The 19,520-nt window shown below is 33.5% G+C and overlaps 1 protein-coding gene across 5 annotated transcripts in view; it reads left to right on the top strand.

Annotated features, from left to right (window-relative positions):
• The window catches only part of PTBP2 (polypyrimidine tract binding protein 2), a 75,630-nt gene that overhangs the window by 16,300 nt on the left and 39,810 nt on the right, over positions 1–19,520 (top strand). For all 5 annotated transcript variants that reach the window (XM_026497561.4, XM_026497564.4, XM_026497563.4 and 2 more), the window contains exon 3: positions 9,549–9,624. In XM_026497561.4, the coding sequence (XP_026353346.1) occupies positions 9,549–9,624 (76 nt within the window). The remainder of the gene's footprint in view (positions 1–9,548; positions 9,625–19,520) is intronic.

Below are 19,520 nucleotides of genomic sequence, written 5' to 3'. Positions count from 1 at the left end.
AAGATTTCTTTTTTTTTTTAATGCCTGAATAATCCATACCACATTGTCTATCCATTCATCCATCGATGGACATTTAGATTAGTTTCCATGTCTTGGTTGTAAATTCTGCAGTGAACATGGGGATGCAAATATCTTTTTGAGATAGCGATTTCCTTTCCTTCAGAAAAATTTCCAGAAGTGGAATTGCTGGATTGTATGATGATACTTTTAAAAATTTGGCCGGGGTGGGGGGACCTTTACTGTTTTCTATAGTGGCTGCACCAGTTTACATTCCTGTCAGTAGTGCACAAGGGATCTCTTTTTTCCACATTCTCACCAGCACTTTATTTCTTGCCTTTTTTGGTAATAGCCATTCTAACAGATGTGAGGTGATACCTCATTGTGGTTTTGATTTGCATTACTCTGATGATTTGTGATGTTGAGCACTTTTTTACGTACCTATTGGCTATGTGCCTGTCTTCTTTGGAAAGATATCTATTCAGATCATCTGCCCATTTTTAATTGGATTATTGTTTTATGAGTCATATGAGTTCTTTATATATTTTGAATATTATCAAATACAGTAGTATCCCTTTATTCCCAGGGGTACATTCCAAGATCCCCAGTGGATGCCTAAAACTCAGTAGTACTTAACTCTATATATATTGTATTTTTTGCTGCACATGCATACTTGTGGTAAAGTTTAACTTACAAATGAGGTACAGGAAGAGATTAACAACAATAACTAATAAAATAGTACCATTTATAGTTAGGTGAATGTGATCTTTCATCTCAGATTATCTTATTGTGCTGTACTCACACTTCTTGTGGTGATAAAATGGCTACATGATGAGATGAAGTGAGGTGAATGACGTAGGAATTGTGATGTAGGATTAGGATGGTCATGACCTTCTGACAATACTTCAGAAGAAGGATCATTTGCTTCCAGACTATGGTTGTCCATGTGTAACCGAAATTATAGATAAGAGGGGACAACTGTGTATGACTTGCAGTTATTTTCTCCTATTCTGTAGGTCCTCAGGTTGCCTTTGCTTTTGTGTCAAATCCAAAAAATCATTACGTAGGCTGTGTTAAGGAACTTACCACCTGTGTTTTCTTCTAGGAGTTTTATGGTTTCAGGTCTTATATTCAAGTATTTAATCTATTTTTAGTTAGTTTTTGTGTATGGTGTGAGGTAGTAGTCTAGTTTCATTCTTTTGCATGTGGCTATTTAGTTTTCCTAGTATCATTTATTGAAGAGACTGTGTTTCCCCATTTTATGTTTTTGGCTTCTTTGTCATAAATTAATTGACCCTATATGTATGGGTGTATTTCTATTTCTGTTCTATTGATCTATGTATCTAGTTTTCATGCCTTACCATCCTATTTTGATCACTAGTTTGAAATCAGGGAGTGTGATGCCTCCATCTTTATTCTTTCGCAAGATTGCTTTGGCTATTTGGGCCCTTTCCAATTCCATACAAATAGTAGGATTGTGTGTTCTATGTCTGTGAAAAATGCCATTGGAATTTTGATAGGGATTGCATTGAATCTGTAGATTGCTTTGGGTAGTGTGAACATTTTAACAATATTGATTTTTCCAATCCATGAGCACAAAATGTCTTTCCATGTATTCGTGTCAATTTTCTCATTTTAATTTTTTTAAGCTTCATTATTAAACTTTAAAGATACACAAAAGTGGTATGAATGGTACAGTAATACACAAATCCTTCCTCTTGGAGAATATTAAAGGAAATCTCAGATAATTGCATACCATCCCTAAATACTTTATTGTGTGTATCTAACAGATATATACTCTAAGGATGATATTGATACCATTATTATACCTAAATGAAATTTAAAATAATTTCTTAATATTATCTAATATCCAGTAGTAGCCAAAATTTCCCAATTGTCTCAAAAATGTCTTTTCCCCCCTTTCAAATCAGGAATCAAGGAAAGTCAGTATGTTTAGTTAATGTCTTTTAAGTCTCTTTATAAAGCAATTTACCTTCCCCTCTCCCTTTATTGCTTTTTATTTATTGATTATTAGAGAAACGGGGTCATCTATTCTGTATGATTTTCCACTTTGTTGATTTCAGTGATTATACCTCCATGTCATTTTGTATGTTCCTCATATCATATTTCCTGAGGTGAGGCTTGATCAAATTCAGGCTTAATTGTTAGCAGGAATATTTTGTAGATGCACTCTATGTGATTCCTATTGTATCACACCAGGAGGAATATGTCTAATTATCTCTTTATGATGTTAACATTTATCAGTAGGTTCGGGTTTTGTCAGTGTGATGCATCCAGTATAGAGTGCTCCATCATCCTTTCACCTTCTTGATTTTATTAGTTAATGATTGCAGTTTTGTTGGGCATTGCAAAAATGGTGATATTCTTTTTTACCCCTTCATGTTTTAGATTCTTTTGTTAAGTTTTTACATCAAATATTTGTCATACTGGAATATTCTTTTTGTAAGAAAACAGGATAGAATTTGACTTTAAAAACATTTCCTGATGAGTTGGTACTGTAGTAACCTCCAGTGTAGCCAGTGTGAGTTTTTGTTGTTGTTAGAATCATTGTGGTGGCAAGAACTTTTACATTTATTTTCCAGTCTTATAGCAATGATCATTCTTTTAAAAGTCTTTGTTTGGGGGCGCCTGGGTGGCACAGCGGTTAAGCGTCTGCCTTCGGCTCAGGGCGTGATCCCGGCGTTCTGGGATCGAGCCCCACATCAGGCTCCTCCATTATGAGCCTGCTTCTTCCTCTCCCACTCCCCCTGCTTGTGTTCCCTCTCTCGCTGGCTGTCTCTATCTCTGTCAAATAAATAAATAAAATATTAAAAAAAAAAAAAAAGTCTTTGATCTTGAGCCAGTGAGAGCTCATAACAGGGGTAGCTTTGATACTTACTTGCTTGAAGTGCCATTTTTTGTTCCAGACCTTTAGCCATTTCTTTAAGAAAATGCTGGTTCCTTTGGGTGGGTACTGGTCCTTAGTGACCACATTAATGTGGGTGCAAAGGTGCTAATTGCTGTTAGGTTATTACTTCAAAGCTCTTTTAGTGGACAGAGCTAGCAGTGTTTTGAAGACAAATACTGTGAGCTCATTTGTTATTTCCAGTTCATATTTAACTTTACAGTTTTACTTTTCTGATTTTATATTTGTACCTCTCGTGCATTGAATATTTCTGCTTGCTAATATTAACAAAATATTACATATATATACTAGTTTTTTTTTTAAAGGAACATCAGTATTACACTGATATTATAATTACTGAATATAGTTTAAGATTTCTTTGCAGTTATTTTTGTCCTTATAGTATAATTACAGAATTCTGAAGTTTATTGAGAGAATTCTATGTGTGGTTCTACTACCAAGCTGATAGTTAGGTTTAATGGTTTCATTTTGGTTTTGATTTTTAGAGATTTCCTCCTCTCCATTTTTGGCTTAATTTTCCCAAGTGAAAAAGTAAAACAAACTACATTTATAATGATCCTTAAATTCCTGTCCACTCTAATTTGTCTTTTCTATCCCATTATAGGTATCATTTTCGTTAATTTTTGGTTCATACTTTTATCTAATACAAACAAATATGAATTGCTTCCTACATTCTCCCTCCCATCACCATGGAGAGAAAGTGGCAGGGTATACAGATTATAACAGCTATAACTTCCTTTTTAATGATAAGTATATTCTGGAAATCACTCCATGGCTATACATGGAAATTTTTGTCTTTTTTTTTTTTTCCTGTACCCGCTGCATAGAAAGTATATGAGTGTCTCTGTTCCTGATAGCCTGCCCAGTAGAGTATATTGTTCAGATTGGGGTTTTGCTAGTCTGATATATGAGATGTTACTTAAATGTATTAATTTGAACTGGTTTTTACTGTGAGCAAGATGAAACAGCTTTTCAGTTTAATATTTTGCCTATTTTTTTTTAATGGGGTAACATCTTTCTAAATTTTTACAGTAGTCTGTATTTGAAGTTTATATGCTCATTTTGATCCAAGTTATTTGGGAACCATTTCAGAATTTCATCTGATTAAAATAAAACAATTGAATTTTTTTCTAGTTTTCTTTTTCCTCATCAAAATGTCTTATTGTGTTTGAGCAAATATGGTTTGTACAATTTCTTTATGTAATTTATTGAGTTACTCGTTACATAGATTATGATCTGTTTTTGTGACTTTCATGGGTATTTAAATACAAGGATGAATTGCACATAACTGAAACGTATCAGCTTGAGAATTTAAAAAACCATGGTACACCAGTATACTAGAATGCTATGAAGATGTTGATAAAATGAAGTACTTTAGTAGTGTTGAGTTTAAGAATCTCTCAGCTATTTTATTAAATGAGGAAGACGGTGTGAAGCAGCATTTATGGTGTGATTCTGTTTTGTATGAATATTAGAAACAGATAAATATAAATTTTTGGAAAGGAATTGTAATAAATTTAATGATAACAAATTTTGAACTGGGGAGAACTTCACATTTTCTATCTTTTTGGACTTGAATTTTCTAAATATTTGGAATTAATATTGAATGTTATCAATGCTGTTGCATATGCTTTTGTGTTCTTTTAATCTCCCTTCCACCCTGCCATGAGTAGTGATTGCCAGGAATTATTTTATCCTTTTTATATATGATTTTGTCATGTATATGGCAAAAATATATTATTTTGTGTTTTCTTGAGTCTTATGAAAATGGTATGCCCCTTTTATGTTTTCTGTGACTTGTGTTTTACTTTAACAGTGTTTTTAATTATTAGCCATGCTTTTGTATATAGTTACGTAATACTCATTGCAGTATAGTATTAATCTGTGAAAATACCCTGATTTATCTCTTTTCTTGTTGGAATTCACTTGGGTCATTTACCATTTTTTACTTAAAAACAGTGCTGCTCTGAACATTTTTGTATTGGTGCACGTGTGCTAAAGTTTTTGAGCGTATATATCTAAGAATAAATATTGCTATGATGTAGAGTATGTTGAACTTTACAAGGTAGTACTAGATTATTTTTCAAAGTATTGCTCCAATTTATGTTAACAATAGTATGTAAGAGGGTGAAGGCTAAGTTATTGTATTAAATGCTGAACATAGTGGTATAAACATACAAGTTTATTCTCATAAGCTAAAGTCCTGCTGGTTTAAGAAAATGGTGGTATTCTGCTTGACGAGATTATTCACTGGGCCGACTTTCTTTCATCTTGTTGCTTTATTATTTTCTAAGCTTTTGTTCTTGTCTGCATGGTCTGAAAATACATAATTGTACTGTCTTGTTTGTTTTTTCCTTTGGTTATTCTCACCCTGAGGTTTGTCTGTTGTTTTGTTTAAAAATCAACTTTTGTTTTTTATTGATCCTCTTCAGTGTATTATTGCCATCCATATTCCGTATTTTTATTGGTTGTATGAGTTAGTGCTTCCACAGCTTCTAGTAGGAAGCTAGCACCCAGTGCACGTCTTCTTGGCAGCACCTTTGTGTTTAAAGAAATACTCACCTGAATATCTTCTTTTCTGAGAATCTAGCTTTTCTCAGGGACTTGATGTTGATTGGCATCCTTGCCCCCAAGACTTTGGGTCACGGTTCCTTCTTCTCCAAAAAAGAGTCTTTGGGCAATTCTCAGTCCTGAAACCTAACAGAGCCCAGGGACTCTTGTCAACCTCAGTCTTCAGTTCTTGCTTGCCTTCCTGATAGCTTCAGCAGCTCTTCTACCTGGGGGTGATAGATGGTACTTGGATTAAATTATTACAATGAACGGGATATCCAATAACGAAGATTAAAAAAAAAAGTTTTAAGTACTGAAATTAATGTAAAATATCATTTAAACTGTACTTTTTCTACTCATACTATTTTTTACACCTTTTTTTTTTTAACATATAGATCGTATCTTTGCATATTAGCATTTTCCTGATTATTTTTTGTGGGATGTTCACTTCTCATGAAATGGTCATTTTTGTTACACAGGAAAAAAAGTTTCTGTGGTCAGATTTAAAATGGAGGGACAACAATGCCTATTTTAACACTTAATTTCCTTTTTTAATTGAATCTAAGATCAGTTGACATCCATCCTAGATGAATTTTAGGAATACATATTTTTAGTAGAAGTTGTTAATCTGAGTTTAAGTTCTTATTCAGTTTGTTTTAATAGTCACTACTGTGAAACAGCCATCAATCACTATTTTGTTGAGTCATTTGATTTTTATCTCTTCCAACTTAAGCATCTATGCTAAGGTATATCAAATAAAATTGTTCTACCAATTAATGTGGAGACATTAATATTTTTTCAGTACTGTAGAATAACTTATTTGGAGCATAGAAGTTGGTAAGCTTTATACTCAGTGGAAAGACCAACATAATTTTTAAAAAATAATGTTTATAAACATTTTCAGTAATTTTGGTAAAAATATCTAGAATTTCAGATAACTTGACATTCTGCTGATTCAGTTATGAAGACTGTTAAACCTACTATTCTGGCAGTATGTGTGAAATCATTGTTGAGGGAGAAAACTCACAAGTAAAGCATTTTTAAAAAAATTAAGACTTTGCCATTCTTGAACATACTTTGAAGGAAGGAGGAAGTGTCCTGCATGCATCATGTCAAAATTACATGAATTTTACAAAAAATTACAAAATTCCTTTTATACTTCAGTAGATCTAAGCTTCCTCACCCCTCATCTCCGGAATTATGAATCCACTGAGGTGGAAGGATTTTGACTCACACAAACATCTAAAAAGTAAACTGATAAGATATATTTGAAAAGAAGTCAGGTATACTTTTGAAAATTATGGGAGTCTTTGTTTTTTGAGAACTAGGGCAATTGTTAGTAATAAACATTCATTCACTTATTTAGTCAAAAATTATATGTGGACCCCGGGCTTGGTTGACACTTGGGAATATTATAGTGAACACTGCTGATGTGGGCCAGGTGTGCTGTCTGGTAATCACTGTTCATGTATTATAACATTTAATCCCAAGGATTTTGATGTAAATGTTCTCCGTATTACGAATGAGGAAGCTAAAGCTTAGGATCGTTAAGTAATTTACTAGTTACATAGCTGGTACATAGAAGCTAAACTACAGGGCCCCTTTTCTTTTTTTTCTTTTTTTTTTTTTTTAAAGATTTTATTTATTTATTTGACAGACAGCCAGCGAGAGAGGGAACACAAGCAGGGGGAGTGGGAGAGGAAAAAGCAGGCTCCCAGCGGAGGAGCCTGATGTGGGGCTCGAACCCAGAACGCTGGGATCACGCCCTGAGCCAAAGGCAGACGCTTAACCACTGCGCTACCCAGGCGCCCCTAGGGCCCCTTTTCTTAATGCCATATTGCATACTTGCTATGAAAACAAAATTAGGATGATCTATCACATCAACAGACTAAAAAAAGAAAAGTCACATGATAATAGCAGTAGATGCAGAAAAAACATTTGACAGAATCCAACATCCACTCATCATAAAAACTAGAAATAGTGGTAGGAGAACTTCCTCAACTTGATGAAAAACATCTACAGGGGTGCCTGGGTGGCTCATTCAGTTAAGCATCTACCTTTGGCTCAGGTCATGATCCCAGGGTCCTGGGATGGAGCCCCGCATTGGGCTCCTTGCTCGGCGGGGAGCCTGCTTCGCCCTCTGCCTACCACTCCCCGTGCTTGTGTGTGCATGCTCTCTCTGTCTGACAAATAAATAAATAAAATGTTAAAAAAAATCTACAAAGAAACTACAGCTAACATACTTAATGGTCAGAAACTCAACACTTTCTAAGATTAGGTACAAGGCAAAGACATTCTCTCTCATCAGTTCCTTTCAACATTCTGTTGGAACTTTTTGCTCATGTGGTAGGGCAAGAAAAGGAAATAAAAGGTATACAGATCAAGAAGGAAAACATAAAATTGTTGTTTGCAGATGACGTGATGGCCTGTGTAGAAAATCTGAAAGAAATGACAATCTGGAACTAATAAGCAATTACTGCACTGTTGCAAGATACAAGGTTAATATACAGAAGTCAGTTGCTTTTCTGTATATCAGTGGTGAACAAACGCAGTTTGAAATGAAAAATACAGTACTCTTGACAGCACCCCAGAAAATGAAATAAATACCTAGGTATAAATCTAACACAAAATATAGAAGATCTATGTGAGGAAAACTACAAAGCTCTGATGACTGGAACAAAAACAAAATAAATGGAGAGATATTCCATGTTTGTGAATAGAAGACTCAATATTGTCAAGATGTCAGTTCTTTCCAACTTGATCTATAGATTTAATGCAATCCCAGTCAAAATTAGAGCAGGTTTTTTTGTAGATATCAGCAGGTGGATTCTAAAGTTTCTGGGAAGGGCAGAAGATCCAAAATAGCCAACACAGTACTGAAGAAAAACAGAATTGGAGGACTGACACTACCCAACTTCAGCACTTACTGTGAAGCTACATTAGTCAAGACAGTGTGGTTTTGGGGAAAGAATAGACAAATAGGTCAGTGGAACAGAATGGAGAGCCCAGTATAGAGCCCCCGTAAATATAGTCAACTCATCTTTGACAAAGGCACAAATGCAATACCATGGAGCAAATACAGTCTCATTAGCAAATGCTGCTGGAACAATTGGACATCCACTTGCAAAAGAATGAATCGAGACACAGTTAACACTCTTAAAAATTAATTCCATGGATTTAAGGTTCCTCCTTATCTTTTCATGGTTTGATAGCCTGTTTTGTTTTACTTCTGAAAAATATCCCATTGTCTGGACATACCACAGTTTAGTTATTCGTTCAGTCTACTGAAAGACTTTTGGTTGCTCCCAAGTTTTGACAACTATGAATAAGGATGCTATAAATATCTGTGTACAGTGTTTTTTGTGTATATCAAATTTTCAACTCCTTTGGGAGTTGAAGATGCATAATTGTTGGATTGTGTAAGAGTATATTTGTTTTATAAAACTTTCAAACTACTTTTCAAAGTAGCTCCCCCTCACCAGAGATGGGGTTCGGGGAAGGATGAATAAAGCAGAGCATAGAGAATTTTTTAGGGCAGTGAAAATACTTTATACAACATAATGATAGAAGTATGTCCTTACACATTTGTTCAAACCCATCGAATGTATAACATCAAGAGTGAACCCTCGGGTAAACTGGATTTTCAGTGATTATGATGTGTCATTGCAGGTTGATCCTTGGAATAGCTACCACTTTGTTGGGAGGTTTTGGTAATGAGGGATGCGATGTATGTATGGGGGCAGGGAGTGTATAGAAATCTCTGTTGTCGCCTTCTCATTTTTATTGTAAACCTAAAACTGCTCTTAAAAAAAGAGAACATTTTTATTGTTGATAGTGAACCAACACTTAGGTGAAAGGAAAGAAGGAAAAACTGTTGGCTTTGTGGAAAAGGGAGACAGATTGACAAGAAAGTGCAGTTAATTTTCTATTTTAGGGGTTAAAATTTAAAACTATTCCCAATAATGTAACAGCTGACGTTTGCTTCTCAGTGAATATTTGAAAAATATAGATAAGTGACAGATTCATATTTTTAAAGTTAAAAATGTCTTATGCTAACGTGTTTTTGTTTTTATAGAGAGGATCTGACGAACTACTCTCAGGCAGTGTTCTCAGTAGTCCAAACTCTAATATGAGCAGCATGGTGGTTACAGGTAAGTGATTCTTTCTTAACAGTGTTGCTTAATTATTTGCCATTTTATGGGGCATAATGTTAAAACTAAAATTTAGTCTTTTATCAGAATAGCCTTTTATAATTTATATTAAATGTTTCTGTTGAAATGCGACAGGAAACTTTACTAGAGTATATATATGTAAAAAAAAAAAGTGTGTAAGGTGGGTAAAAATTTGTACTAAGAAGTAAAAAACCTAAACTTGGTGACTTCTGTGGGCAAGTACCTAAGTCTGATTGCCTTTTTTAAATCAAAAAAATATAACCATTTTTCTTTCATGTTCTAAGTCCCCTCTTTCTTGCCCCTTTTGTACTTTTCTTTTTGGTTTTTGTGTTTGCACGTCTTAGAATATTTTTTACATAGTCCCCGTGCCTCCCTGAGAGATAAGTTCCAAGACTTGCAGGGAATGCCTGAAACTGCAGGTAGTACAAAACCCTAAATATACTATGCTTTTTCCTATACATACATACCTATGATAAAGCTTAGTTTATAAACTGGGCATATTAAGAAATTAACAACTAAAAATGGAACAATGATAACAATATAGTATAATAAAAGGATGTACTCACCCTTTGTCTACTGATGATGATGTGAGATGATAAAATGGCTGTGTGATAAGATGAAGCTAGGTGAATAATGTAGGCATTGTGATACAGTGTTAAGCTACAGTATTTTAGAAGGATGATCATCTGCTTCTGGTCTGTGGTTGACAACTGGTAACTGAAACCATGGAAAACAAAGCTGCAGATAAAGGGAATTACTGTGTTTTAAGTATTTGATATCCCATAAGCCCTAAAGCCGAACTAAATAAAAATAAAAAGATTCAGCTGTATAGTTGTCTTTTTTGTGTGCTTTCACCCTTTTTTCTTTGCTGTAACAGTATTTTAATTCTTTGAATTGCATTCCTTAATGTTATCTCCCTATTATCTTCATACTTAGGGTATTTTTTTTTTATATGTCTGAAATAACATTGTTGGTTGTAATGTTTGTCTAAACAAATGTAAACTAATTTTTGGACCCTAGTTTTATGGACCAAAATTTGAATCTGATGATGATGATGATGATGACGACAACGACGACAACTGGATTAGTTTACCTTATAACCCTGCATTTTACATTGTTTACCTAAAACCAAAGTTCCTTTCCTGAATTACTTACTTGAGGAATTAATTGTATTGAATAGTAAAAGGGCTGTAAAAGACTGGAAGCATTTTGATTTACTCCAGGTAGCTATTGCTTATGAATATGTACACCTCAGCACACACATACACATGTCTGGCAGTTCAGTTAAATAAAAACTGTAATGAAGTATTTACCATATCTAGTCATAATAATGTGAAAATGAATTTGCCTACACATTATTATTATTGGCTTTTCCATGAGTACAAAGCAAAATCACTAGGCCATGATTTTGATAGTCAAAGTATGGTATACAAATAATTAAACAGGTTCAAATGTCTGTAATGCTGCTTTGCTATCATTTTTTAGAACAATATATATAGTGATGAATAGTTGAAACATTTTAAAAATTAATATGTAGGGCTATGACAGAATAACTGATAGCAGCTTTCCCTTCTCCCACTGATATGCCCTCCAAAATCAACAACTATGAAACTGTGTAAAATATATTGGACAACTGTTGTCTAGAATTGATGAGCAGACAGTACTAGATAATGATCCCTGAAAGAAGGGAATAGGGTCATTATTATATGAGGTGAATCCCATAATCACTTTGGCTTTCTTCCTTGGGGTACCCTGCTATTACAGCATAGGAAAGGGGAATCTAAGCAGAGTATGGAAGTCTCACTGAGCCAAAAGACAGATTGGAATTCAGCTGCTCAGACATCTAGGATTTGTGGAGAACGGTCCTAAAAAAGGAAGCTCTCCAGGGATTGGAGCATAGGGCAGGGGTGAAAATTCAGTGTGGGGATTCATTTGATTCAGTGTTTTTGAATAATAGCTGGGCTGCCTGTGTGCAGTTGGGAAAAACTGCATGGTCTGTCAGAACTGACCTGCTTTGGGGCTGAGAGCTAGAATGGTGGTTTCAAAAGATTGTTTAGTGCTCTGAGAGCTTAGAGTTCTGGGAAGTCAGAATACAGACATCTTGGAGACAACCTCAAGCATTTAATTTAGACTACAGAAAGCCCAGTCCTTAAGAGAGTGGATCACACACTATAGCAAGTGCCAACCTTAGGACTAAGTTAAGAAACTGATATAGTTTAGCCTGACAACACATTAAGGATCACCAGTAATTTAGTTGCTTGCCTAAAGAAAACAATACCTCCTAAGGAAGACATGATTCAGTCTTTATTTTGTGAACCGTCATTCACAGTATCCACCATACCATCAAAAATTGCAAATTATGGAAAGCATGAGAACATTCCATAAAATTGAGAAGCATTAAATAGGACCAGACACAAGAATGATCTAGATAATGGAATTGACAGACAAGGACTATAAATATTTTTAAAGCTATAAAGGAAAATACTAAATAGTGAGTGAACACGTAGAGGCATGTGTTAAGAGAGAAAAGAGAAGTAGAGAGCATACAGAAATCTGAAATATATTTGAGATGAAAAATTCACTGGGGCTAACAGCAGATTGGAGACAACTAAAGAAAGGTTTTTGAACTTGAATACACATGGATAGAAAAATTAAGTTTCCCAGAGAGAAGAAAATCTATCATAGGGACAATTAAACTGTCTAATACACGTATAATTGGAGTTCCAGAGAGGAAATAAAGAGAATGGGGCCAAGTATGTGTAATTGAAGCAGTAATGGCTGAAAACTTCTAAAATTTTAAGAAAAATATCAAGTTGGGTAAATAAAAAGAACCACGCTTAGGCACATAATAGTCAAAATATTGAAAATCTAATGATAAAGAGCAAATCTTACAGTCAGGAAGAAGCCATCTCACAGGAGACCAACACCTTCACTAAAAGGAAAAAAAAGCTAACTTTAGATTGAATAGAATGATACTACGTAAAAACTTGGATTTGCAGGAGGTAAACCAGGAGTACCGGGAATGGTAAATGTGTGTGTAAATTAAAAAAGCTCTCTTTTAATCCTTTAAATCTCTTTGAAAGACTGTTTACGTACATTTAAAAAAAAAAACATATGTATGTAGATGTTTCTGTGACAACAGCACTAAGTGAAAGTAGAATTTTACAGTTGTAGGGCTTTTATTATTTATATGAAAAGATAGAATATTAACTTGAACATAGACTCTTTTAAGGTTGCATATTGAAATGATCTCCAAAAAAAAAAAAAAAAAGATACAAGGAAGTACAGTTAAGTGTGAATAGAGAGAAAGTTGGAGGACTGATTCCCTGTTTTCAAATGTTAATATGAAGCTGAGAAATCAAAACAATGCCATATTGGCATAAAGAAAGATAAATAGATTAATAGAACAGAATAGAATCCAGAAATAAACCTACATAATTATGGACAGCTGTTTTTTGACTAAGATACCCATATGTAAAAAAAAAAACAAGAAAACAAAAAAAAACTTGAACCTGTATCTCATACCATAGTTAAGAACTAGCTCTGAGTGGACCATACATGATGTAAATAAAATCTAAAATTATAAAACTTCTAGAAGACATAGTAGAAAATCTTTGTTACCTTGGGTTAGGACCCCAAAAGCATAATCTATAAAAGAACAAATGGAACTTCATCAGGTTTTAAAACTTAAAGTTTTTCAGAAGACATTGATAGTAGAATGAAAAAACAAGCCATAGAATATCTGAACATCTTTATAAGCATATGGCTGGCAAAGAACTTTGATTCAGAATATATATAAATTTGGACTGTATAAACGCTAAAAATGAAGGCAACAAACAACCCAATGTAATAAATTGGCAAAAAGTACTTGATCAGCAAAAACATGTGGCAAATAAGGACATGAAAATCGTGCTCAGTATAGTAATCATTAGAGAAATGTAGATTAAAACTAAAGTGAGAAAACATTACCCCCTTATTATAATGGCTAAAATTTAAAAGATTGACCATACTGAGTGTTGGAAAAGATGTGGAAGAACCATAACTCTTATACTGTTGGTGGGAATGTAAACTTGTAGAACTGCTTGGGCAAATAATCTGACAGTTTCTTAAAAACTTGAACATCTATGAAATGATGCAGCTGTTTGTCTCTTAGGCATTGATGCAGGAAAAATGAAGACATGTTCATTAAAAAAAGCTTAAAAACTTAAGATGAATGTTCATAGTAGCTCTTTTTGTTAATACCCAAAGCCCAAAACAATCCAGATGTCCATCAACAGCTGAATGGATAAATGGATTGCAGTTTTGACATTGTATTCCATTGCATACTATGAACTACCACTCAGTCATAGAGAATAAGCTATTTTTTTAAAGTAAGCTCTCCGCCCATCGTTGTGCTTGAACTCATGACCTGGGATCAAGAGTCTCCTGCTGTACCGACTGAGCCAACCAGACTCCTAGAATAAGCCACTGATACATGTAGTAGCAGGGATAAATCTCCAAATAATTATGCTGTGAAAGAAGTGGGAAAAAGGAGTACATTCTGTGTGATTCCATTTATATAAAACACAAGGAAATGCAAACTAAACAGTTTGGATTTGGGGGTGGGGATGTCCGAAGGGGACGTGGTTGCAAAGAGTAAAAGGAGATTTGGGGGTGATATATATATACTTACAGTATTTCTTATAGAAGATTTCATGGATGTATGAATATATCAAACCTTGTCAAATTGTATGCCTTGAATATATGCAGCTTATTGTATGTGAATAAAACCTCAAAAGGGCTGTTTAAAAAGAAAAAGCCCATAGATGGATTAAAATGGAATACTATTGAATATTCTATTAGTGCAGTGCAAGACAAGACCACCACCAAAAACACTGGGTAGTTAGGAATAGCACATTTCAAGTGCTCATAGCTTCACATAGCTACTGATTACTACAGATTAAGGTTTTGGGTTTGTTTTTTTTTTTTTTGCCAATTTTACACATCAGTTTAGTGTTTAGAAGTTAGTTTAACATCTATTTATTTTCTAACTACCCAGTAACTTCTAAACACTAAACTAATGTGTAAAAGTAAATTGGCAAAAAAAACCCCCAAAACCTTAATCTGTAGTAATCAGTGCTATGTGAAGCTATGAGCACTTGAAATGTGCTATTCCTAATTGAGATGTATATGTGGTGCATGTGTGTTTCAAAGACGTAGTATCAAAAATAGAATGTAAAATACTTGATTTTTAAGAATAATGTGTGTTGATACGGTAATATTTCAGATATATTGAACTGAAATATATTAAAATTAATTTCACTCCTTTTTACTTTTTGGTATGGTTAATAGAATATTTAAGATTATATGACTTGCTGAACATTTCTTTTGGACATTACTGATCTAAGAATTCCAATTAAAAGTCAGAGATTGTCAGACTGGGTTAAAAAGCAAGACCTAACTGCAGTACCTATTACTAGAGTCAGACTGAGGTAAAAGGACACAGACTGAAAGTAAAAAGGATGGAAAATAATATTCTGTGTAGACAGCAAGCACAAGAAAGTTGATCTGATTACATTAACTTCAGACAGAGTAGAATTCAAGACGGAGTATTACCAGATATAAAAAAAAGCATATTTCATGTGTTTAAAGTGTTAATATATTAGAAAACATTTGTATGTCAGTAATACAGAGCTTTAGAGTTCATTAAATAACTAAGGAGAGAAACAAGTCTGTAATCATTGTTGGATATTTTAACATTAATTGATTTAACAGTAACCGATAGGACAGTTAGATCTTTAAAATATTTTTTTAAACAATGTCCTTCAGCTGGGCTTAATTCATATTCAGGAAACTACAACCTGACTTCAGAATAACTTTTCAAGTGTACATAGCACCATGATAGACTGACTATATATTAGGACATAAAATAGCTCAATAGATTTCAAATGGCTGAAAAGCTCATATAGTATCTGATTATAGTGGAATTTAAGTAGAACTCAAAAACAGAAATCTAAGAAATTACCAAATATTTAGAAATTGAACTACGTAATTCTGAACATGAATTAAGGAAAATACAAGGGTGGGTATCTTTATGACTGAATAAAAGTGAAAATATATCACAATTTGTTGGCTGTAATGCAAGAAAGTACCTGAGGGAAAATATGTCTACACCTATATACGTATATTAGAAAATGCTTATATTAGAAAAAAGGTTTAATAATCCTATCAGAACTATAATGCCAATATCAGGAATGAAAGTAGAGGTACCAGTACGGATCCTACAGAATGTTAATAGGAAAATAAGGCAATATTACAAACGGCAGTAATGCCAATAAATTCAGCAACTTAGGTGAAATAGACAAAATCCTTCAGAAACCTAATTTATCAAAAGTGACATAAACTATTACTCCATAATATATACAGATTAGCTCTATGTCTATTATAAAAAATAAACTTAAAATTTTTCCACAAAGATTACTTCAGGCATAGGTGATTTCACTCATAGGTGATTTTACTCAAGTATGAAGCTTCAAAGTAAGAAATAATAGCCATCTTCGGTATACTTTTTTAGAAAATAGAGAAGCAGGGAATATTGCAAATTCTACTTTATGATGCTGTGTAGCAGCTGATGGCAAACTGGTGCCAAAACCTAACAAAGAAGATATGAGAAATCAAGATTTGAAACTAATATTTTTCATTAACATAAATTCAGACATTCTTAACAAAGTGTTAGATCACATCTGGCAATATGTAAATGATAATTCATGATTATTAATTGAGGCTTACGTGAGGATTGTAAGGTTTAACATTAAGCAAGTGAACTCAGTATAATTTATCACAATAATAGAATGAAGGTGCGGGGTGGGGGGGGGAATCATGTCACTAGAAGGATAAAAAGCATTTGATAAATACAGCATTCATTCATGATAAAAATCTCTCAGATAACTAGCAAGGTAAGGGAACTTCCACAAGGTGTGAATAAGGGGCGTCTAAGAGCCTAAAACAAATTCCAATCTTTAATGAAGTATTGAATGTTTTCTCTTTAAAAACAGGAATGAGGTAAAGGATGTCTGTTTTCACAATTTTCCCAGCTTTTTGCTTACATTAGGGCAAGTAGAATAAAAAGCATAAAGTTTAAAAAAGAAGTAAAACTATCTTATTCACAGTCAACATTTTTATTTTTTTTTTTGAAATTGAGTTTATTTGTATAATTACAGAGAAGTGTAGATGCTTCTGGCAGTTCACGATACTACATAGGGTATTTGGTTCCTATTTTTAAATATCTGACTTTGTATAAACTTGCTATTCGACTCTATTTGCTATGTAATTTTCTTTAAATGCAACTTATGTAAGTTAGTTAACATATAGTGTAGTATTGGTTTCAGAATTGAGTGATTCATCACTTATGTATAATATCCAGTGCTCATCCCAGCAAGTGTCCTCTTTAATGCCCGTCATCCATTTATCCCATCCCTCCAAACTCCTCCCTTCCCGCAACCCTCATTTTGTTCTCTTAACTATACAGTCTCTTATGGTTTGCCTCCTCTCTGTTTTTATCTTATTTTATTTTTCCTTTCCCTCCCCTTGTTCTTCTGTTTTGTTTCTTAAATTCCATATATAAGTGAAATCATGGTATTTGTCTTTCTCTGACTTATTTTGTTTAGCATAATACACTCTAGTCCATCCATGTTGTCCCAACATGATTTTTAAAATAAAAAACCCAAAGGAATCTACAAAATGTTTTGTAGAACTGATCATTGAATTTAGAAGGGTTACATAATACAAGTCCAATATACAAAAATAGTTTGCTGATATTATTAGCATATTATTGGAAAATGAAATTTTAAAAAAATGCTTTTATAAAAATGAGGAAATATCAAGGAATAAATTTAACAAATAATGTGAGAGACATGGACACCAGTAACTATACAAGACATAGCAAAAAGATATTAGAGACCTAAGTGAGAAAGAAACTATGTTCATGAATTAGAAGGCTCAATATGTTAAAATGTCATTTTCCCCTAAATTGAATGGAGTTGAATCTATAAGTCAGTCAAGCTCAACAGGCTTTTAAATTGAAATTGACAATGGATTCTAGAATTTATGTGGAAATAAAAAAGAACCTAGATGAACTAAAACCATTTTCCAAAAGAAAAATGTTGACATGATCTGATTTCAAGATTCACTGTAAACTTGTCATAATGGAACAGTTTAATATTAGCAAGGTTAGTATTTACAGAATAGCGTACAGAAATAAACTCCTACATTTAAGGTCCACTGATTACTTACAAAGGTGTCTTGGTCATTCAATTGGAGAAATGGTGCCAGAAAACAATTGGAAACACATATGAAAAAAAAGAAACTCAAACTACTTAATACAGTACAGAAATAATAGATGAATATATACCTAAACCTAAGAAACTAAATATATAAAGCTTTTTTTAAAAAAATTGTAGAATATATTCATGAACTTGAGGTAAATATTTTTTAGAGAAGACACAAAAACCACTACCCATAAAGCAATAATTTATAAACTAGACAGTTTACCTAAATGAAAAACTTCTCATCAGAAGACATTGTTAAGACAGTGAAAAGGCAAGTCACAGATTGGAAAAAGATACTAATATTCACATATTAATACATATATTTGCAAAGGACTTGTATGCAGAGTATATAAAGAATTCTTTCAAAAAAAGAAAGGATTCTTTCACATCTATAAATACAAACAGCCTAAGTTTTTGAAAAAGACAAAAGAAGGTATATGAATGGCTGATGAGCACATGAAAATACATATTAGTCATCAAGAAAACACGTTATACCTACTGTGAGGCGTCCTGTCATGCCAACTAGAATCTTGGCTAAAATTAAACAGATTGGCAACAAAAACATGATGAGGATATAGAGCAAATGGAACAGTTTACCATGGCTGGTAAAAATGTAAAATAGTTTGGTAAACAGCTTGGCTGTATCTTACAAAGTTAAACATGAACATGGCCTATGACCCGGTACTTATACATCTAGGTTTTTCCCCCAATGAAAAGGACTTGTACAAATATGTATATAAAAACTTTATTCATCATGGTCCCAAATGTGAAATTACCCAGTGTCTGTCAGTAGGAAAATGGGTCAATGAATTGTGGTATAATCATACAGTAGATTACTAATTAGTAACAAAAGAATGACTATTAACAAATAACAAAACCATGAGTGAAGATTAAGACAGCATATGAAGCAAAAGAAGCCAGACAGAAAACAGAAATCACTGAAATGAATCATTGTGTGATTCCATTTTTATAAAATTAAAGAACAGATAATCAATTTTTAGTATAAATAGTGGTTGCCTGTGGGTGTTGGGATTAACAGGAAGTACAAGGAATTCTCTGCAGTATTGGACATGTTCCATATCAATTAACAAAGTTGTACAATCCAAAATTTGTTTGAAACAGTAGGGTATGTGTGGGAATCATGAACTATGCCTAGTTTTATTTTGCTGGAATGTGAAATAAGAGAGGGGGGGAATGACTTAAGTTGAGTCCTGATAGGTGTAGGGGTTTGGATATAGGATTTGATTTGTTCAGGAGTTTGAACTTTACCAGATTTACATTTTAGAAAGGATTTTTCTTCCATTTGTATTTTGTGGGGGGTCACTAACCGTACATAGGACAGTTAAAAGTTTTACAATAATCTGCCTCGGACATATTAAGGTATGATTTTTAGGTTCTTAGAATATGGAGGAAATGATGTATCAAAAAATTAGAACTTCTTAGTTATTTGGAAATAGACTGGTTTGGGAGAAGTGTTAGTTTGGGCTTAGAATCACTGGGTTGATGGATGATAGTCCCATTAACAAAGGGAAGATAGTAGAAAAGGAGATTTGTTTTTGGTGGAAAGAA

The sequence above is a fragment of the Ursus arctos genome, unplaced genomic scaffold (genome assembly GCF_023065955.2).
Source record: "Ursus arctos isolate Adak ecotype North America unplaced genomic scaffold, UrsArc2.0 scaffold_12, whole genome shotgun sequence".
Classification (NCBI taxonomy): Eukaryota; Metazoa; Chordata; class Mammalia; order Carnivora; family Ursidae; genus Ursus; species Ursus arctos.
Note: the sequence above shows the minus strand (reverse complement) of the source record. Positions and strands in the feature narration are given on the sequence as shown.